This window comes from Theropithecus gelada, chromosome X, assembly GCF_003255815.1.
Source record: "Theropithecus gelada isolate Dixy chromosome X, Tgel_1.0, whole genome shotgun sequence".
Classification (NCBI taxonomy): domain Eukaryota; kingdom Metazoa; phylum Chordata; class Mammalia; order Primates; family Cercopithecidae; genus Theropithecus; species Theropithecus gelada.
Genome location: NC_037689.1, coordinates 132364691 through 132387915, shown reverse-complemented (window position 1 = coordinate 132387915; position 23225 = coordinate 132364691). Strand labels below are relative to the sequence as shown.

At 41.8% G+C, this 23225-nt stretch overlaps 1 protein-coding gene across 3 annotated transcripts in view; it reads right to left on the bottom strand.

The window, feature by feature from the left end:
- Positions 1-23225, bottom strand: part of FAM122C (family with sequence similarity 122C) — a 61000-nt gene that overhangs the window by 37300 nt on the left and 475 nt on the right. The window contains exons 2-4 of one of the 3 annotated variants that reach the window (XM_025372908.1): positions 16205-16349; positions 12768-12939; positions 5994-6072 (exon numbers count right to left, since the gene is read on the bottom strand). In XM_025372908.1, coding sequence (XP_025228693.1) covers positions 5994-6072; positions 12768-12939; positions 16205-16253 — 300 coding nt within the window. In that variant the 5' untranslated portion in view covers positions 16254-16349. Of the gene's footprint in view, positions 1-5993; positions 6073-9590; positions 11619-12767; positions 13340-16204; positions 16350-23225 lie in introns of those variants that run through there. The other 2 variants (XM_025372909.1, XM_025372910.1) reach the window with 2 other exon arrangements.

The window sequence follows — 23225 nt, the reverse complement described above, 5'->3', positions numbered from 1 at the left end:
GGCTTCGGTCAATCAAACTTCTCAGAGCTAAGGGAGGAATTACGTAACCAGCGCAAACAAACTAAAAACCTTGAAAAAAGATTTGACGAATGGCTAACTAGAATAACCAATGTAGAGAAGTCCTTAAAAGAACTGATAAGAGCTGAAAACCATAACACGAGAACTACGTGACAAATGCATAAGCTTTAGTAACTGACTCGATCAACTGGAAGAAAGAGTACCAAATCTATGTCTGATTGGAGTGCCTGAAAGTGACGGGGAAAATGGAACCAAGTTGGAAAACACTCTTCAGGATATCATCCAGGAGAACTTCCCCAACCTAGTAAGGCAGGCTAACATTCAAATTCAGGAAATACAGAGAATGCCACAAAGATACTCCTCAAGAAGAGCAACTCCAAGACACATAATTGTCAGATTCACCAAAGTTGAAATGAAGGAAAAAATGTTAAGGGCAGCCAGAGAGAAAGGTCGGGATACACACAAAGGGAAGCCCATCAGACTAACAGCAGCTCTCTCGGCAGAAACTCTACAAGCCAGAAGAGAGTGGGGGCCAATATTCAACATTCTTAAAGAAAAGAATTTCAACCCAGAATTTCATATCCAGCCAAACTAAGTTTCATAAGTGAAGGAGAAATAAAATCCTTTACAGACAAGCAAATGCTTAGAGATTTTGTCACCACCAGGACTGCCCTACAAGAGATCCTGAAGGAAGCACTAAACATGGAAAGGAACAACTGGTACCAGCCATTGCAAAAACATGTCAAAATGTAAAGTCCATCAATGCTAGGAAGAAACTGCATCAACTAGCGAGCAAAATAATCAGCTAATATCATAATAACAGGATCAAGTTCACACATAACAATATTAACCTTAAATGTAAATGGACTAAATGCTCCAATGAAAAGACACAGACTGGCAAATTGGATAGAGTCAAGACCCATCAGTTTGCTGTATTCAGGAGACCCATCTCACATGCAGAGACACACATAGGCTCAAAATAAAGGGATGGAAGAAGATCTACCAAGCAAATGGAAAACAAAAAAAAAGCTGGGGTTGCAATCCTAGTCTCTGATAAAACAGACTTTAAACCAACAAAGATCAAAAGAGACAAAGAAGGCCATTACATAACAGTAAAGTGATCAATTCATCAGGAAGAGCTAACTATCCTAAATATATATGCGCCCAATACAGGAGCACCCAGATTCATAAAGCAAGTCCTTAGAGACTTACAAAAAGACTTAGACTCCCATACAATAATAATGGGAGACTTTAACACCCCACTGTCAACATTAGACAGATCAACAAGACAGAAAGTTAACAAGGATATCCAGGAATTGAACTCAACTCTGCATCAAGCGGACCTAATAGACATCTACAGAACTCTCCACCCCAAATCAACAGAATATACATTCTTCTCAGCACCACATCACACTTATTCCAAAATTGACCACATAGTTGGAAGTAAAGTACTCCTCAGCAAATGTAAAAGAACAGAAATTATAATAAACTGTCTCTCAGACCACAGTGCAATCAAACTAGAACTCAGGACTAAGAAACTCAATCAAAACCACTCAACTACATGGAAACTGAACAACCTGCTCCGAATGACTACTGGGTACATAACAAAATGAAGGCAGAAATAAAGATGTTCTTTGAAACCAAGGAGAACAAAGACACAACATACCAGAATCTCTGGGACACATTTAAAGCAGTGTGTAGAGGGAAATTTATAGCACTAAATGCCCACAAAAGAAAGCAGGAAAGATCTAAAATTGACACCCTAACATCACAATTAAAAGAACTAGAGAAGCAAGAGCAAACGCATTCAAAAGCTAGCAGAAGGTAAGAAATAACTAAGATCAGAGCAGAACTGAAGGAGATAGAGACACAAAAAACCCTCCAAAAAAATCAATGAATCCAGGAGCTGGTTTTTTGAAAAGATCAACAAAATTGATAGACCAGTAGCAAGACTAATAAAGAAGAAAAGAGAGAAGAATCAAATAGATGTAATAAAAAATGATAAGGGGGATATCACCACCGACCCCACAGAAATACAAACTACCATCAGAGAATACTATAAACACCTGTATGCAAATAAACTAGAAAACCTAGAAGAAATGGATAATTTCCTGGACACTTACACTCTCCCAAGACTTAACCAGGAAGAAGTTGAATCCCTGAATAGACCAATAGTAGGCTCTGAAATTGAGGCAATAATTAATAGCCTACCAACCAAAAAAAGTCCAGGACCAGATGGATTCACAGCGGAACTCTACCAGAGGTACAAGGAGGAGCTGGTACCATTCCTTCTGAAACTATTCCAATCAATAGAAAAAGAGGGAATCCTCCCTAACTCATTTTACGAGGCCAACATCATCCTGATACCAAAGCCTGGCAGAGATACAACAAAAAAAGAGAATTTTAGGCCAATATCCCTGATGAACATCGATGTAAAAATCTTCAATAAAATACTGGCAAACCGAATCCAGCAGCACATCAAAAAGCTTATCCACCATGATCAAGTGGGCTTCATCCCTGGGATGCAAGGCTGGTTCAACATACGCAAATCAATAAACGTAATCCAGCATATAAACAGAACCAAAGACAAAAACCACATGATTATCTCAATAGAGTGCAGAAAAGGCCTTTGACAAAATTCAGCAGCCCTTCATGCTAAAAACTCTCAATAAATTCGGTATTAATGGAACGTTTCTCAAAATAATAAGAGCTATTTATGACAAACCCACAGCCAATATCATACTGAATGGGCAAAAACTGGAAACATTCCCTTTGAAAACTGGCACAAGACAGGGATGCCCTCTCTCACCACTCCTATTCAACATAGTGTTGGAAATTCTGGCTAGGGCAATCAGGCAAGAGAAAGAAATCAAGGTATTCAGTTAGGAAAAGAAGAAGTCAAATTGTCCCTGTTTGCAAATGACATGATTGTATATTTAGAAAACCCCATTGTTTTCAGCCCAAAATCTCTTTAAGCTGATAAGCAACTTCAGCAGAGTCTCAGGATACAAAATCAATGTGCAAATATCACAAGCATTCTTATACACCAGTAACAGAGAGCCAAATCATGAATGAACTCCAATTCGCAATAGCTTCAAAGAGAATAAAATACCTAGGAATCCAACTTACAAGGGATGTAAGGACTTCTTCAAGGAGAACTACAAACCACTGCACAGTGAAATAAAAGAGTACACAAACAAATGGAAGAACACACCATGCTCATGGATAGGAAGAATCAATATTGTGAAAATGGCCATACTGCCCAAGGTAATTTATAGATTCAATGCCATCCCCATTAAGCTACCAATGACTTTCTTCACAGAATTGGAAAAAACTACTTTAAAGCTCATATGGAACCAAAAAAGACCCCACATTGCCAAGACTATCCTAAGCCAAAAGAACAAAGATGGAGGCATCACACTACCCGACTTCAAACTATACTACAAGGCTACAGTAACCAAATCAGCAGGGTACTGGTACCAAAACAGAGATACAGACCAATGGAACAGAACAGAGCTCTCAGAAATAATACCACACATCTACAGCCATCTGATCTTTGACAAACCTGAGAGAAACAAGAAATGGGGAAAGGATTCCCTATTTAATAAATGGTGCTGGGAAAATTGGCTAGCCATAAGTAGAAAGCTGAAACTGGATCCTTTCCTTACTCCTTATACGAAAATTAATTCAAGATGGATTAGAGACTTAAATGTTAGACCTAAAACCATAAAAACCCTAGAAGAAAACCTAGGTAATACCATTCAGGACATAGGCATGGGCAAGGACTTCATGTCTAAAACACCAAAAGCAACGGCAACAAAAGCCAAAATAGGCAAATGGGATCTAATTAAACTAAAGAGCTTCTGCACAGCAAAAGAAACTACCATCACATTGTGGTTTTGATTTGCATTTCTCTGATGGCCAGTGATGATGAGCATTTTTTTCATGTGTCTGTTGGCTGTATGAATGTCTTCTTTTGAGAAATGTCTGTTCATATCCTTTGCCCACTTTTGGATGGGGCTGTTTGTTTTTTTCTTGTAAATGTGTTTGAGTTCTTTGTAGGTTCTGGATATTAGCCCTTTGTCAGATGAGTAGATTGCAAAAATTTTCTCCCATTCTGTAGGTTGCCTGTTCACTCTGATGGTAGTTTCTTTTGCTGTGCAGAAGCTCTTTAGTTTAATTAGATCCCATTTGTCAATTTTGGCTTTTGCTGCCATTGCTTTTGGTGTTTTAGACATGAAGTCTTTGCCCATGCCTATGTCCTGAATGGTACTACCTAGGTTTTCCTCTAGGGTTTTTATGGTATTAGGTCTAACATTTAAGTCTCTAATCCATCTTGAATTAATTTTCGTATAAGGAGTAAGGAAAGGATCCAGTTTCAGCTTTCTACTTATGGCTAGCCAATTTTCCCAGCACCATTTATTAAATAGGGAATCCTTTCCCATTTCTTGTTTCTCTCAGGTTTGTCAAAGATCAGATGGCTGTAGATGTGTGGTATTATTTCTGAGGACTCTGTTCTGTTCCATTGGTCTGTATCTCTGTTTTGGTACCAGTACCATGCTGTTTTGGTTACTGTAGCCTTAGAATGGTGATCATTAAAAAGTCAGGAAACAACAGGTGCTGGAGAGGATGTGGAGAAATAGAAACACTTTTACACTGTTGGTGGGACTGTAAACTAGTTCAACCATTATGGAAGACAGTATGGCGATTCCTCAAGGATCTAGAACTAGATGTACCATATGACCCAGCCATCCCATTACTGGGTATATACCCAAAGGATTATAAGTCATGCTGCTATAAAGACACATGCACACGTATGTTTATTGCGGCACTATTCACAATAGCAAAGACTTGGAATCAACCCAAATGTCCATCAGTGACAGACTGGATTAAGAAAACGTGGCACATATACACCATGGAATACTATGCAGCCATAAAAAAGGATAAGTTTGTGTCCTTTGTAGGGACATGGATGCAGCTGGAAACCATCATTCTTAGCAAACTATCACAAGAACAGAAAACCAAACACCGCATGTTCTCACTCATAGGTGGGAACTGAACAATGAGATCACCTGGACTCGGGAAGGGGAACATCACACATTGGGTCCCATTGTGGGGAGCGGGGAGAGAGGAGGGATTGCATTAGGAGATATACCTAATGTAAATGATGAGTTAACGGGTGCAGCACACCAACATGGCACATGTATACATATGTAACAAACCTGCACGTTGTGCACATGTACCCTAGAACTTAAAGCATAACAAAAAAAAAAAAAAAGAAACTAGAGAGCGGTAGTGGTTGAACAACATTGTGAATGCACTAAATGCTATTGAACTGTATACTTTAAAATAGTTAATTGAATGTTATGTGAATTTCATCTCAATAAAAAAATCATATAATGAATCATGTATTCACCTTGGCTTACTGATCTACAAGTATATTCTCTATGTTTACAGGATAATTAGTAGAAAAGAGTTATAATTTAGAGATTGCATGATAATACCATGAAAAGCAAATCTTATTTATAATTCAAGATAAATGTGAGATAAAAGTCTAACTAAAAGCCTAAAAATTACTTTTAGGAGAGTCTGCAAATTTTCCTCTCAAAGTTACAATTTTCTTTAAAAAAAAAATTGGAAACCAGATGGTCTTATACATAAAATCTCAATATTAAATCCATATGGGATTTAAAAATTAATTCTGTTGCAGCTGCAGCAATCATAACTGTAGTCAATGTGTTTATTTTTCCTTCAGTAATGTTTAGAGCAGTGTTTCTCAAAGTGGGAACTTGTTAGAAATGCAAATTCTCATGCTCCACCCCCATCTACTTAATCAGAAACCCTGGGGGTGAGACTCCCGCTGGCCATCTGTGTTTTAATAAGTCCTCCCTGTGAATGCTCAAGTTTGAAGACCATTGGTTAAGACCAATAAGCACAAGTGTTGGACAGGGAGGCCATTATAAGCACTTTCTTACCAGACAGTGTCGATTCTTAAACGTTGCTCTGTTTGTCCTAATTCTTAACATGTCAGCTTGCAACACCTGTGAATTAAAACTAAAAAGAAAAAGAAAAACATTTGTTATAAAATCCATTACAAAAAAAAAATTTTTTTTGAGACGGAGTCTCGCTCTGTTCTGTTGCCCAGGCTGGAGTGCAGTGGCACGATCTCAGCTCACTGCGACCTCTGCCTCCCAGGTTCAAGCAATCCTCCTACCTCAGCCCCCCTAGTAGCTGCGATTACAGGCATGCACCACTATGCCCAGCTGATTTTTGTGTTTTTAGTAGAGACGAGGTTTCACCATGTTGGTCTGGCTGGTCTCGAACTCCTGACCTCAGGTGATCCACCCGCCTTGTCCCCCTCAAAGTGCTGGGATTACAGGCGTGAGCCACCATGCCCGGCCACAAAATTCTTTTAAAGAAGATTTCAAATACCTAAACAGCAAGGGTAAAGGCAAGCTGTGCAAAGGTAGAAATTAAAACACACACACACATACAGCCTTGGTTGGCTGAGCCTAAACAAGTCTCCATATAAGGTAAGGAATTCTCAAGCACCCTACTTTACTCCTAATTATGCTACGGAGAATGAATATAATTTATTGTGAACTTGGAAATACATCATTTTCAGTTTAAACCTGTAAATGACTTAAATTTATGATCAGAGCTACAAGGTGCAAATATCAATTCCCTCTCAATTCCCAAAGTTTCACATGAATAAGAGGAATAACAATAGCAGGGGTTGATGGAACTCAGATTTTCCACAGATGTGTTTGGTTTGGCCTACACAGTGTCAACAATGTTTTTGAATTTGTTTTGCACACTGTGAGATTTCACATTAAAAAAAACAAAAACAAACAAACAACAAAAAACAACATCCAGATTCCAACTTTCTGGCTTCTATTGAAAAGTTGCAAGATTTTGCAACACTGGGCCACATTCCCATGATAACAATGGACTGAAGTTGTGCAGCTGCTGCCCACTGAAGTTAGGTCTGTGTCCTCAGCTTTGATGGTTGCCCACCAAGTGAACTCCGTCCTATTTGACCTTGTAATCCTGAAGAAATCATTTCATTGTTTTTTCAGAGATGTGGTCAGCCCCGCTATATGTTGCCTAGGCTGCCCTCAAACTCCTAGGCTCAACGATGCTCCTGCCTCAGCCTCTCAAATAGCTAGGACTACAGATCCCAGCTGTGTCTGGCATGTTTTCCTTTTTATTATAACTTCTTATTTTGAAACGGTTTAAGACTCACCAGAAGTTGCAAAAAGAATACAGATGGTTCGCATGTACCCTTCATCCAGGTTCCTCCAATGTGAGAAATCATCTATAACACTTTTGTTTTAGCTGCCTATATCCAGTCAACTGCCAGTATTTTAGATTTTACCTCTATACTCTCTCTCTCTGATATCCACCCGATTCTTTTCATGCTCCTTGCCAAAAACCAATTCAAGGTCTTTTTCCTTTTCCACAGACTGCCATAGTCTAACTGGGCTCCTTGCCTCTCTTCTTTCCCTTCTCTAGGCTATCTAACAGACTACCAGGGGCACCTTCCTAAAGAACAGTTTGCTCACAACTTTCAATGACTCTCTTCAGTGCCTGTCAAATTCAGTTACGTTCTTTACTATGACATTCAAAGCCCTCCACAGTTTGGCTCCAGACTCTTCAATTTCATGGACTAGTACAATTTCAAAACAAAATCTAGGCAGAAACATAGTTGCCACCTCTTTCTTTTACCAAGTCAAGTCATTTTTTAAAAAATCCCACCATTGACCAACACCATCATTTCATTTGTAAAATGACACTTTGGTATTAAGAAAATAAGAGAATAACAAATCTCAGAGTACAGTACAGTCCTGCCCAGGAAGGATAATTAGCAACTACATAATGACATCTTTAATTATGCTGTACTTAACTTTTTTAAAGGCATGGATTGGTAAAAACTTCACCTGAGATCAGCACTGATCGGCAGATGAACATTTAGGAGTCAGGGGTTCAGGCAAAGTGGACCATTCAGTTCTCTGGAATACATCTATGCTTTTCTGCCTTCAAGTCTGTTCTGTATATAATACTTAAAATACTATCCCAAGCATTGGTCCCCCTCTTTTCCAGGGTGTATCCTATCAATCCATGAAGGCCCATCTCAATTGTCACCTTCTTCATAAACTTGTCCTTCTCCCTCACCAGTCCCGCTGTAATTTCTCCCTTCCTTCTTTGAATTCCCCTAGCACTTTCTTTAGCTCCCTACGCACTTATCTTACTCTACCACACATTTAAGTCCTTCAAGTATTTACAGTCCCTATTAAAGTTTATTGAGCCCTGAGATATGTCTTTGCAACATCATAATTTGCATATAACAGGCGGTAACTTACTATTTTATGAATGGAAGGTATATGGATTTATCTAAGTTTACTTCCTTTCCCAGTCATTTTCTTTGTGAGAATAGGAATATGTTCTGGCAGTCACTTATAAGAAAATTGGAGGGACACTAATGGGCTCTTTCTTTCCACTCTTTTTTGTTTACATGTGTAGGGGGCTTAATTCTTAGGGCTAGCAATGATATATTCTACCCTAAATTTGTTCGCCAATTTTAGTAAGACTATAACTGAAAGAAATAATTCAGGCAATATATACTTCAACTGATATGCATTATTCAACATGAATTTATAAAACCCTAGGTGATATCTGAACTGAGTTAAGTGCTACTTCTAACTCGGAAAAAGCAAAGGTAGTGTAACTGGATGAAGTTCAATGTTCCACATCAAATGATCAATAAACAGCTCTGTCTAAACTATAATAGATTTATGTCACTTATATTCCCAAAGTAATCATTTTTCATGGCTGCTATTCTTCCACGTTCGTAAGAGTTCAATAAACCAAAGGATGGGCAAACTTTTTCTGCAAAGGGCCAGAGAGTAAACATTTGAGGATTTGTGGGCCATACAGTATCTGTTGCAACTCCTCAGTTCTGCCACTGCAGTGGGAAAGTAGCCATAGATAATAACTAAACAAATGGGGATGGTTCCATTCCAATAAAATTTTATTTGCAAATCCAGGTGGTGGGCTGCATTTGGGTCTGGGGCAGTAATTTGCCTTTCAAATAGAATTGAGGGTCAGGGGCAGTGGCTCATGCCTGTAATAGCAGCACTTTGGGAGGCCAAGGTGGGCAGATCATGAGGTCAGGAGCTCGAGACCAGCCTGGCCAACATAGTGAAACCCGTCTCTACTAAAAATACAAAAATTAGCCAGGCATGGTGGTGCATGCCTGTAGTCCCAGCTACTCGGGAGGCTGAGGCAGGAGAATCGCTTGAGCCCAGGAGGCAGAGGTTGCAGTAAGCCAAGATTGAACCACTGCACTCCAGCCTCAAGACTCCATCTCAGGAAAATAATAATAATAATTGAGGCAGTAACAGTTTAAATGCAGGGTCAAGGTAGAGGTTTTTAAGGTAGGGAGGCACTGGCAGGAATACAAGAACCTAATCTCTGAGTCTTTGCATAAGGGTCAGAGAAAGAGAAGAAAAAAACTCCTAGCTTTAAACATAGTTATTGATACTAGTAATAAAGTCAGCCAACTACAGGGATAAAGAGTATAAAGAACCAAGAGGTTCAAAACTTTTGACGTTGGAATTTTTATTAGTTCAAGATACACATAAAACAGTGCAGATACTTCTTTAACACAGTAATGCTGTATTAAAGAATTGATACAAAAGAAACCAATGTAAGGAATTTAATTCTGCAAATGCTGGTGCAAGAGGGTCTTTATATAGAAGAAACATGGAGCAAAGTTCGAAAATGACTTGAAAGAGGTGCAACAATGTTTAGTAAGCTAAATATTCTCTACAACAGCACAAAACATCCCCTCAGATCATTTGGGCAAGTTCCCTGACCTCAGGCATGTCACACATCATTCCTATGTTACTTCTTTCTGATGGACCGGAGTCCGTGAACTCTGTCCACTTTGTGGTTTCTATAACTCCTACTAAAGAAATATGCTAGTGATTCTCACTTTCTGAAGAGAATGCTTTACTGCCAGGTATAGTTTAGAAAGGGGAAGTACACAAGTATTAGAGGGCCAAGGAAGAAAAAAAAAGGGAGAAAAGTGAGCAGTATGCATATGCAAATAAGAACTGAGGTGAAAATGAATTCAACTAAGGCTCAGTGTAATCCTACTCTAAATTTTTCTTGCTTCAGAATAACTTCTCTGACCATGCCCTACATTTTCTACAACAGCACAAAATATGCCCTCAGATCATCTAGGCAAGTTCCCCAATCTCAGGGATGTCACACATCATTCCTATGTTACTTCTTTCTGATGGACTAGAGTCCCTGGACTCCGTCCACTTTGTGGTTTCTCTATCTTTAAACTCCTACTAGAGAAATATGCTAGTGACCCTTACCTTTCTGTAAAAATTTTACTTCATGCATTAGGATCTTTAGCTATGGAATTTAACACTATAGCTATGCTCTAATATGATAAAAGCCAAAAACAAACAAAACAAAAAAAAATCCTTTGCAGAACAAAGCAAGATATGAAGGGATAACTGAGATCTCTGTGTTTCCAAGGCTTTGAGGATTAGGGAAGGGTCCACTCCTTCTCTGGCATATTTAATACATTAAAGAGGATCCACAGGTTCTTTCAAGTACACATCCTCCATCGTCTATTTGCAGTCTATTTCTTCTTTTTATATTGTCTTCAATAAACCCAACATTCTCCCTACTGCTCTCTTCTACTAGTAGAGTGGGTCCCATAATTCCTTTATTTCCACAACAGGATTAGAGCAAAATCCTGAGTGAATAAAATGTTCTTGTTCTCAGCACAACATGCAGAGTCCCCCTTCTATGTTTTTCCACCTGCCTATTTTAAAAAGGTAATGTATTTTTTTTCTTTTTTGGTCAATCTTAGTTTGCTTTTCATTTTGTGAACAGTATATTCTCTCCTACCTCAAATGACCCAAAAGCTGCATTTATTTAGTTAATCAACTTAGTTATTCATTAGTAGTGGCCAGAAGAGTCATTTAGGAGTCAGGAAACAGAGGTTCCTAGTACTGGCTCTGCCACTAAACATGTCATTTTGGAGATTTATGGGCCTCAGTTTCCTCATATGTTAAACAAGGAGGGTAAAGCTGGTCTCTGAATCCCTTCCTGATAAGTCTATGGTACTGTGAATTACAACTATCAATCAGTATGATGCCACAAAAGGTGAGGAGCAAAGTTAGCAATGTATGTAGTGAATGCATTTTTCAGACATTTTTATGATATCTAGAAAACCTTATAATACTGAAATGTGAGATCCAAAATATCATTTTAAAAGTCTAATTTAAGTAAGATTTAGGCCGGGCGCGATGGCTCATGCCTGTAATCCCAACACTTTGGGAGGCCAAGGCGGGCAGATCACAAGGTCAGGAGATCGAGACCATCCTGGCTAACACGGTGAAACCCTGTCTCCACTAAAAATACAAAAAATTAGGCGGGCGTGGTGGCGGGTGCCTGAAGTCCCAGCTACTCGGTAGGCTGAGGCAGGAGAATCGCTTGAACCCGGGAGGCGGAGGTTGCAGTGAGCCGAGATCACGCCACTGCACTCCAGCCTGGGCGACACAGTGAGACTCCGTCTTAAAAAACAAAAAAAGGAAACAAGATTTAGTAATCCCAGATCTTCAGAAATACAGTTAACCATCATTTAGTGCAGTGTTTCTAAATTATTTTTTCATTATTGACCCTCTAAAAAGCCTTTTTAGACATTTTTTCCCCTAATTGCTTCCCCTCCGTGAAATTTTAATAACACATATATACTATATATCTGTGTACAGACTGTATGTATATCTGTGCTTTATACATAAAAAGAGTAAAAATTTTTCACACCCCCCTAAGAACTATTTTCTCCCCGCTTGGGGGAAGTATCACCCAGTGAGAATGTGTAATTTAGGAGATCAAGCTTCTGTGGTACCAAAACTTTTTGCGCCAATAAAAAATAGGTGTAGGACAGGAGCAGTGGCTCACATCTGTAATCCCAGCACTTTGGTAGGCTGAGGCGGGCGGATCACCTGAGGCCAGGAGTTCGAGACCAGCCTGGCCAACATGGTGAAACCCTGTCTCTACTAAAAATACAAAAAATTACCGGGTGTGGTGGCAGGCGCCTGTAATCCCAGCTACTAGGGAGGCTGAGGCACGAGAATTGCTTGAACCCAGGAGGCGGAGGTTACAGTAAGCTGAGATCGTGCCACTGCACTCCAGCCTGGGCGACAGAGCAAGACTCTGTTTCAAAAAAAAAAAAAAGGTGTAAAAAAAGTCCAAAGTTTATTTGTTTGACAACCATTTCCATTCAAGTGGCTGGAGGTGAAGGTCAGAGGTGATGAAGCAGCTGAAATGACAAATATTACAGTCATGGCAGAAGATCTGGGGGTGAGTGGGGGAGGATGCTAAGTTTCTTCAAAGGAATCGGTAAGAAATGGGGTGAAGTTAGAAAAAAGCCGTGCTCCACACCAATTGGCTGCTGCATTCGGGTCCGGGTGGACTCTGATCAGGGGAGGATGTTCAGATTCAGATGTCTGTCAACCTCAGGGTGGGTGCGCGCTCTCCCTCAGGTCAGCCCGTCCCACTACCCCCACCCAAGGTTGAGGGTGGGATCTCAGGACACCAGGAACAAGCGAGATACCTGCAGAACCTCAACAAATAAAGGGACGGGAATTCTATAGGAAATCACTTTCCCGAACACCTCCTCCCCACCCGCTTGCCTCCTTCAGTATCTCAACCTGGCTCACCCAAGTCCATTGATCAAAGGGGCACTGTTGACTCTTCTCGGAATGTTGCTGTCTGCGGTAGTGGAACTCGGCAGCGATTCGAAACCTACTTCCATTTTCTCCTGTGCCATGTCCGGGTCGAGGAATAAGTTCTCAAGGCTTTCCGGCTGCCGTTCACACAAGGACAAGTCGACTTAGTGGGCAGGTGATGTAAGGAGAGAGGCAAAGGGGAAAAAGAGAAGAGAGGAGAAAGCTCTTAGACGAGTAGGGGTGCCCACCTTTGCAGCCCTAGCATCCCTAACATCAGTGAACACAAAGTTAGGCAGGACTGGCTCCGAACCGCCTATCTCCCATGATCGGGGCCTCTAACGATGAGAAGATCCCCCACCTCCAAGTCTATAATGTAACTGGGGAATTTAATCTGTCACCGCCGCGAATCCTTCTCCATCTCAGCCCTGGCAACTCATGGTAAGCCTTTCCGGCCAAAACAAAAACTACAATCTGCCGCCTTTGACCATCCGTTGGGTTCCGCCCCTCAGAGCCTGCGATACGCTTCCAGTCAGATGACGCGTATTGTGACGCAGGCAATGACGTCACTTCACGCTCCTCTGTCAGCTTTGCCAGGGGCGCAGGCGCAGTTAAGAAGCCGCTTTATCCCCACGTCGTCCCCTCCTTCCTCCTTCCCCAGTGCCCACTCCCCGTGGTTGTGGCTCTACTCTTTTACAAACCCTGGCATGGTTTCCTCAAGCATTATTTAGAAATGAAAGCGTTGGGAGGGGTGAGGTCCTTTCTGCCCTATGCCTAATTCTCAATTTTCTTATCCCTTTATGACTGAGGCCAACAAGCTTCCAACCTCCTATGATGCATTTTTCCATCCTGTAACAGCAGACACACTACACCTTTGTAATTTTAGAAAAGCAAAAGTCTGAAAAGAAAAAAAAAAGATACTGCTACCGAAGTACTTAGAGGCCACTTGTTCCCAAAGGGTCTTGCTAAGGTGCTAACCTAACTGAGTTCATTTGGCAAACGAATTACTGTTTTCAGTGTGGTTTCTTTCTATTTTAAACCATAATTGTACAGTTTTTTTGTTTTTTGTTTTTGAGATGGAATTTCGCTCTTGTTGCTCAGGCTGGAGTGCACTGGCTGTGATCTCGGCTCACTGCAACCTCCACCTCCCAGGTTCAAGCGATTCTCCTGCCTCAGCCTCCCAAGTAGCTGGGATTACAGGCGCTCGCCACCACGCCTGGCTAATTTTTGTATTTTAGTAGACATGGGGTTTCACCATGTTGGCCAGGCTGGTCTCGAACTCCTGGACCGAAGGTGATCCGCCTGCCTCGTCCTCCCAAAGTGCTGGGATTACAGGCGTGAGCCACCGCGCCTGCCTCGGTGTGTGTTTTTACATTATATATAATCTGGCTCCTCACAGCTATTCATATAAAAAAGACCTCAGCTAATTTACAAAGATTTGAGTTAAAGCAGTGAGGCTTTTTAAAAAACAAGTATCTCAGAATTTAGTATCTATGCAAATCAGTGTTTTCATTTCAGGTAGTATTAGAAGCTACATACATTCTAAGAATGCTGCCATGGCTCATATCATTTTAAGAACTGCTGTTTTAGAAATTTTAACCATCACTTAATGAGCCACACTAAGTACTAAAATCTTAACTCCATGCTAATAATTTTGTAAAACCACACATTTTAGTAACCATATAGAGAACTGGCTGAGAAGGCAAATAAACCTAGTGAAATGGGAGTTGTTAATTAAAATAATCATAACACTTTATAGATAATTTTTTTTTTTTTGAGACAGAGTTTTGCTCTTGTTGCCCAGGTTGGAGTGCAATGGCGCAATCTTGGCTCATCGCAACCTCCACCTCCCGGGTTCAAGCTATTCTCCTGACTCAGCCTCCAGAGTAGCTGGGATTACAGGCATGTGCCACCACTCCCAGCTAATTTTGTATTTTTAGTAGAGATGGGGTTTCTCTGTGTTGGTCATGCTGGTCTCGAACTCCCGACCTCAGGTGATCCACCCGCCTCGGCCTCCCAAAGTGCTGGGATTACAGGTGTGAGCCTCTGCACCTGGCCTACAAAATGTTTTTACATACTTATCTGGATTGGTTCAATCATTAACCCTGCTCAGCTACCCAGTGGTGAACTTAAAATAATGGGACAGTCTTGAGATAGTTCGTGACAAGTTATGACATGTAAGATAATAAATATGTATTCTTTGTTCATTCTGGGAATAGAATAAGACAAACTTGATTATATTAGGCAGAATCAGATTACTTAAATCCCAGACATGAAGATGATGTGGAGTCCCCATTCCTGATATAAGACAGATTAATAATAGCTACTGTTTCTTGGACACTTACTATGTGCCAGGTACTGTCCTAATCACTTTAAATAGGTGATTGCATTTAAAGTTTACAATAATTCTTTGAGGTAGGCACCAGCACAATGCCCATTTTTCACAGGGGGAAACCAAAGCCCAGAGGGGTTACTCAAGTTACAGCTACTAAGTGGCAAAGCCAAGATTCCTCTGCCCTTCTGTTTAAGTAAAAAAAAAAATGAGGTGCCTCAGAATATCTCCCTGGACACAATTTCTGTACTCATAAGCACTTGATAAATACTTATGAAATTATTTTATGAATAAATGCAGGTTTAAATAGCCTATCTTTCATAGTTATCTTGTAAAGTAGGTAAATCATTTCTGTTTTACAGTTGGATAAAATTCCAAAGAGATTAATGGCACATAATTAGATAGCAGCAGAATTCAGGCTAGTATCAAGATGTCCTAAAAGCCACTGTTAAAATTCCCAGGGTACCTGAAAGTTTATAAAAGATGGTGGTTAAAGCTGAGTAAATTCAGGGTGAATGCAGAAGCAGTGATTAAAGACAGAACAGAGTAAAAAACCAAATTGCCTGAATAACAGAAAAATATGAAGCAGGCCAGTGAACAAGGGAATCTTACCTCCATTCTGTTCATTTTAATTTTCAACGTTTGCTAGTATTCTTGGCAGGTAGTAAGATTTCATATGTATATTTTGAATAAATAGACAAAATTTCATCCTGCCTAAGCCTTACAAGTATCTAATTTTTAAATAAGTACAACACTAAGAAAATAGGTATAATAAAATGACAAGGAAAGAGTGACTAATGGATTGTGTTTCTAAGAAAAGGAGTTAGTAATATGAAATAACTAAATATATGAGATGGTAGTAAATTTACAGCTATTATCAAAGTGAAAGAGCTCTCTTTTACTAAAGAACAGCTACATGTCAGGAACCCCAAACCTGTAAAGATATAAATAGGACTCATAGTACATACACAAATTGGAACATCAAAAGGAACAAGTAATACAAAAACAGCAAGAATTCTATATGCTACAATGGCAAACACAACATTAAAGAAATTGTTTTCACTTCTCCCCATTTCTACCCACACATTATTATACCAACCTAGCTGTGTTTCTTGATCAGTTCTTCCAGTTCCAGGGAAATATGCCATGATCTTGGGACACTGTTTTTGTTAGATCTAGACTTGACAATTAGGCTACTCTTCTCTGCATATCCCAGTCTGCTGCCCTGTGTCCCAGGCCCTCACCTATAAAAGGGAAGTAACAAACGTGATAATCAGCTCTTTGTTTTACCAGTTGTCATGACACCCTTGAAGCTACGTTGTAACCTTTAGTTACCACAAGAGCAAGTCAAATACAAGTTGAACCCAAATCTACAAATCACAAACACCCCAAACCTTCCCAAAAGATTTACATGAAAGGTTAAAAAAAAAAACTAGCAGGCAAGAATGATGTGAATAAAACCTAGAAATGATAGCCAAAGTAGCATTCTTCTCGTCTTGTTCTCCTAAATTGTTAAGCTCCTGGGGTCAGTGCATGTGCCTCCTCAACAAATGATTGTTTAGTAGCTATTGTGAACAAAAGAATGTATTATAATTTCTTTTGAGCAGGGAGTAGGAGGTGGGGCTGGCCTAAAGGGTTGCTGAGACCTTGAGATAAAAAGAGATACCTAAGTTGCTCAAAAACAGAGGTTGTTGTTTCTAATCTAGCTGGGAGAAAAATACAGGCAATTTAAAGGAAACCATCTAAAAGTACTTACAAATCCCTCATACTGCAGGCAGAAAGCATAAACAGTGAGGAATAAAATGACAATTGGCCTTGGCAAGTTTAGTATGGGATAATTGAAAAGAGGCAGGCAAAATTATTATTTCTGGCTGAATTTTGAAAGCAATTTCATAACTATTACATTTCAATGCAATGGCCTTCTCTTCCCCAGGGCCATTCAAGTGGTGAGGATTAAGAGTTTGCGGAGTCCTGTTAAGATAAGTAAGAAACAATGAGCAAAGCGCCCCAGGTGGGGAAGAACGATGCAAAATTGTTCAGAGAGACCTAGGGCACAACGACCTCGTTCCACATGTGGGTCCAGCAGCATGACTTGTTTCCACATGCAGCCCCCTCCAGCTCCCTCCAGCGCCTGCCTCTTTGCAGATAGCTCCTCCTCTGCAGTGCTGCCCTTTGCCTCCTTGCAACATATTTTTCATGACTTCTCTAATAAATCTGCCTTTCTTTACCTATGACTGTCTTGGTAAATTCCTTTACCACCCGCGCCACTGGCCAGTTGCACGTGCAACATTTTGGTGGCCTGTATGGGCCTCTCCCCTACTCTCTTCCTTTCCTCCAATTCCAACCTCTCGTTGGACAGCGTCAAAACCCTGAGATAATTTAAAGTCCCTGGCCAGGGCTGCTCCCCAGGGAACCAGGAGGTCCCGGTGGAAAGACATCAGACTGCTGCCCCACGATCCCGTGAGAGTTCAGAATTTGCTTTACTTTTCAGTCTTCCAGCCGACAAATTCTAGTATCCCTCTGGCAATTGATGGCAACTGGTCAGGGCCATTTCCTGGTGTGGCCTGAAGGCCAGCGGGTGTGAACAGGTTTGGCTGCCTTGCCCAGAAGGGAAGAAGGCCCTCTCCTATCCCTTCTGGCGAAAAGGTCTACAATCCCTTTGTGGTGCAATTGGCATATATGTTTTGGGGAGCTCAGAGCCCCTCTTTCTTACTCGAAATAGTCCTGCGAAAACAGCCAGACCTCCTGCTCTGGACGTTCCCAAATTAGGTGATCGCAAACAGCCTCAGAGCAGTGAGTCTCCCCATTCTGGTCCTCTCTCCTGGGATGGGACCAGGCTGAGTTTTTCCTTTACCCTTTTTCCTCGCACTTGGGCTAACCATCCAGCGTAAGGCCCCAGCGCTGAGATGTCCTTTCCAGTAGGTGGGATGCCCCTTTAGAAAGTGCACTCGAGGCCAGGCTCAGTGGCTCATGCTTGTAATCCCAGCACTTTGGGAGGCCGAGGTGGGAGGATCACCTGAGGTCAGGAGTTCAAGACCAGCCTGGCCAACATGGGGAAACTCCGTCTCTACTAAAAATGCAAAAAATTAGCTGGACGTAGTGGTGCATGCCTGTAACCCCAGCTACTTGGGAGGCTAAGAGAGGAGAATTGCTTGAACCTGGGAGGTGGAGGTTGCAGTGAGCCAAGATCCCACCACTGCACTCCAGCCTGGGTGACAAAGCGAGACTGCATCTCAAAGAAAAAAAACACAAAAAGAAAGAAAGAAAGAAAAGAAAAGAAAAGTGCACTGGAATTCCTCAGCAGATGTGAGCTGAGTCCTCTTCCCGGTGGGGCAGTGGGGGGGCGGTTTGCGGCGAGAGTGTGCTTCATGTCCGCAGCAGACATTAGCCCCCAGCAGCTCATCGTTTTCCAGTCCCACCGTGGGACAAACTTCCTCTATTCCGTCAGACTAACCTCTGGGTTGCATCCCAAAACGTTGAGACAAATGTAACCCTGAGATAAATTTAAAAAATGAAAATTGTCCAATTTTCTTTTGTAATACAGCATGGCCTCTATGCAGAAAACCTCAAATTAGTCTCCTCAGTCTTTTGTAACCAAGAGCAGGATAAGGACAGGGCTAAGGAGAAAGAAGAACGCAGGGACGAGAAGCAGGGTCAACTGTTGGCTGCTTTGCAAGTCCCTAGCCTCCATTCCAGGTTGCCCTAAGGATACTCCTCCAGATAACTGCCATCAGTGCAGAAGCCCACGCCACTGGAAGGCAAACTGGTCCTATGGGATGAATGACGAAAAACCCCCGCATGGCTTGCCCCCTCTGCCACAAGCTCGGCCACCGGAAATGGGACTGCCCTGGAGGGCCAAAGGGCCCCTGGGACATAATCCCAACCCTTGATGATCATCAGGCCTTAAACTGAAGGGGGGCTTTCTGCTTTGGCTAGCTTCCAGATCAAACATGAGTCATCAATAAAACAAAGCCAAGGGCAACTCTGGAGGAGGCAAGTAAAATCATAAACTTCCCTTTTGATTTAAAAAGCTGCCTGCCATGGAGATGCCTCCTCTACCCCTTTCTGGAAATACCTTTTGCTTATGTGGTAAAAACCTGGAAAATTACTATCTGGACTTTAACAGGCTTTTATTTAGATTGAGTCACTATTGGAATTGAGAACACCATGAAAAGAAAATGGTTACATTAAAAGAAGGATGCATAATAATAACATAGCTAGTCTTAGAAAATTCTCTTGAGCAGTTAAAACTTTTTGCAAGCTTGAAAATGCTCTGAACTCGTGGTAAAACAACAATAGTCACCTTGTGCTGTAGGTCAGTTGCTAAGGCTTTGCCCTATCACAATGGCACCTGGGTTCAATTCCTGGATTTGAAAGTCACTCCTTTGTGGTTTAATACTTGTGGTACTTTTGCCATGTATTGATTATTTTTCCCTCCATGGACAGCTTCTGATTTCCTGTCTTGAAATTTTCTTTTCTCTGAGTTACCTTTGGACCAGTTCTAGATCTTCTAAATTGCTTGCCATCTCTTTGGAGACACCTCATGTTTAAATCATCCCCTCAGTTAAGGCTTCTTTTTTATTTTTTTCAGACGGAGTCTCGCTCTGTCGCCAGGCTGGAGTATAGTGGTGTGTTCTTGGCTCACTACAACCTCCACCTCCCAGGTTCAAGCGATTCTCCTGCCTCAGCCTCCTGAGTAGCTGGGACTATAGGCGAGCACCACCATGCCCTGCTAAGTTTTGCATTTTTAGTAGAGATGAGGTTTCACCATGTTGGCCAGGATGGTCTCGATCTCTTGAACTCGTGATCCGCCCGCCTCGGCCTCCCAAAGTGCTGGGATTACAGGTGTGAGCCACCACGCCCAGCCAACGCTTCTTAATTTCACATAGGAGGTTACCTTTAGTAAAAGGTTCGAAAACCAGAAATATTGACTCTGTTGCCCAGGCTGAGTGCAGTGGCATGATCTCTCACTGCAACCTCCGCCTCCCAGGTTCAAACAATTCTCCCACCTCAGCCACCAGAGTAGCTGGGATTACAGGCGCATGCCACCATGCCTGGCTATTTTTTTTTTGAGATGGAGTCTTGCTCTGTTGCCCAGGCTGGAGTGCCGTGGCATGATCTCAACTCACTGCAACCTCCGCCTCTGCCTCCTGGGTTCAAGCGATGCTCCTGCCTCAGCCCCCCGAGTAGCTGGGACTACAGGCACCTGCCACCATGCCCAGCTAATTTTTTTTTGTATTTTTAGTATAGACAGGGTTTCACCATGTTGACCAGGCTGGTCTCGAACTCCTGACCTCGTGATCCGCCCACCTCGGCCTCCCAAAGTGCTGGGATTACAGGCATGAGTCACTGCGACCAGCCAGTAAGGAAGGTTTTAAATAAAAATTTTGTATGAGAAAGGATTTTTTTTTTTGTTTTTGACACCAAGTCTGCCCAGGCTGGAGTGCAGTGGTGCAATCTCGGCTCACTGCAACCTCGGCCTCCCAGCTTCAAGTGATTCTCCTGCCTCAGCCTTCGGAGTAGCTGGGATTACAGATGCCAACCACCACACCCGGCTAATTTCTGTATTTTTAGTAGAGACAGGGTTTCACCATGTTATGTTGGCCAGACTGGTCTTGAACTCCTGACTTCAAGTCATCTGCCTGCCTTGGCCTCCCAAACTGCTGGGATTACAGGCATGAGCCATTGCGCCCCAGCCAAGAAAGGATCTTTTATGACAAATTTTTGTCCTAAAGTAAAATGACCTGTTGTTTAAGAAAGGGGTGTTTAGGACAAGTCAGAAAGCCCTGATGTCCAAGTCAGAAAGTCCATACAGTCTGTGTAAGTCGTGAGAAGGTTTACAAAGGAGAAGTTATGAAAGGAATTTTGTATGTGTTTAAGTTGGTTATAACTGAAAGGGAATAATTTAGGATAATCTAACATCAGTCCCCTATGTTAAAAACAAGATTTTCTGAAGATATTAATCTGCTCTTAATATAATTGTAAGAAGTTAAAGCTTCACAGAATAATATCTCAGTTCAACTTTTGCTGTGCCTTGCTGCTTTCAGCTTTTTCTCCCCGGAGAATGCCAAAGATAATAACTCTCTCCTTCATTTTTTGTCAGCTCCTGTAACTTTTTCCTCCAATTCTGTTATTATGGCCTAATGCTAAAATGTTTCATCTTGAAAAAAAAAAAAAACAAAAAAACAAAAAAAAACAACGAAGCAATGTTTTCCTCTAATATAACTTAATTCTGTGCCCTTTTAAAAAATATGTCTAAATTATCAATGTAATTTAAAAAAACCTTTTCACACTTTTCCTAAGAGTCATGTATTCACCTGCTATACTCATAACCCTGAATACACTCTTCTTGTGTCTAATTATATTTAAACACTTTTTCTTTGAGTTTAACTTCCAGGCTATCTAAATGGGCTTCCAATAAGGAAAAACAGTCACACTACAAATGGTTGTGGGGTTTTTTGTTTGCCTTTTCAGTAACTGGCTTAAGAAACAAACTTTTATCTTCTAGAATTCAGCAGTTTCACTTTCAAGTAATGCTGTGAATGGGATATCAGTCTCTCCCCAATGATGCCTGCTACCTTTATGAGTCTCCCCTGGATTCAGCTGGTCACCAGTTTTGCCTTGACATACTCCCACTCTGTGATGCGTCCCTTCCTCCAGCAAGATTCAATATCCTAGGTCCCACAGTCTGGGACAATGACCCACAGGGTCTCCTGACAGACCAACAACCATAGATAGGGTCAACTCTATACCCCTGGTCAGCAGGAAGCAGTTGGAAGATGAGACCTCACCCCCAATTCCAAAGATTTGTCATTGTTGTTCTGAGGGGTGTTACGGGGCGGGGTGGGATGCAGAGTCCTGAGAAGTAAGCAGCAATGAGAAAGGGGCCAGGTGGGCCCCAGGTGGGGAAGAACAATGAGCACAAACAACCAGAGGGCACACCTTCCACACAGTGGCCCCAGCAGCATGACCTCTTTCTGCACTTACCCACCTCCAGCATGACCCTATAAAACTTCCCTCCAGTCCCTGCTTCTTTGCAGACAGCTCCTCCTCTGTAGTGCTGCCCATTGCATCCTTGCAACGTATTTTCATATCTTCTCTAACAAATCTGCCTTTCGTTACCTATGACTGTCTCCGTAAATTTCTTTAGCACCTGCACCACTGGCCAGTCACAACCAAGACAGTTAATATTTCTAAAACTCTTAGAATAGTGCCTAGCACATAACAAGTTTTATGTAGGTGTTAGTTAAATAAAAAATCCAAATCTCGGCCGGGCGTGGTGGCTCGTGCCTGTAATCCCAGCACTTTGGGAGGCGGAGGCGGGTGGATCACCTGAGGCCAGGAGTTCGAGACCAGCCTAGCCAACATGGCAAAACCCTGTCTCTACTAAAAATACAAAAAAATTAGCCAGGCGTGGTGGCGGGCGCTTGTAATTCCAGCTACTCAGGAGGCTGAGGCAGGAGAATCGCTTGAACCCGGGCGGGGAGGCAGAGGTTGCAGTGAGCCAAGATCGCGCCACTGCCCTCCAGCCTGGGCGACAGAGCGAGACTCTTTAAAAAAAAAAAAAAAAAAAAAAATCCAGATCTCACACACGCTGAGTCATGATTGTTCGGGACTCCGTAATTCCTAGTAAGAGAAAACATTTGGTTCTGCTTGCTACCTGTTCTTCGGACTTTTCCCAGTTTTGTTGAATCTAAAGATGCTTGCAAAATGGAACTGAGTTTCTCATTAGCTATACGAACTGTCATGATATTCGCTTTATTTTTATCCATTGCGTTTGTTTTCCCACTTCTCTTTTGTCTAGTGCATCCAAATGGATGATCTGAAAAAGAAATCAGCCCCTCCAGACAAAGACCAACAAAATCGAGGGATTTAAGGCATGAGTGGGGATCACAGAGGTCGGAGCGTACAAATTAGGAGTGAAATAACGTGGAAATCCCATGTTTTTCTCTGTTTCCCATGAATATTGGCCCAAACTCCTCCTGAAAGCCGATGCTCCAGCATTTCCCAACTATTGGTTCTTTTCAAAATTGGGCGCCAGGGTCCCCAGGCCAATGCCATCGAGGAAGGCGCCGGGCCCCCTGGAAACGCTCCTCCCCTTTGGAGGAGGATTTCGAGGC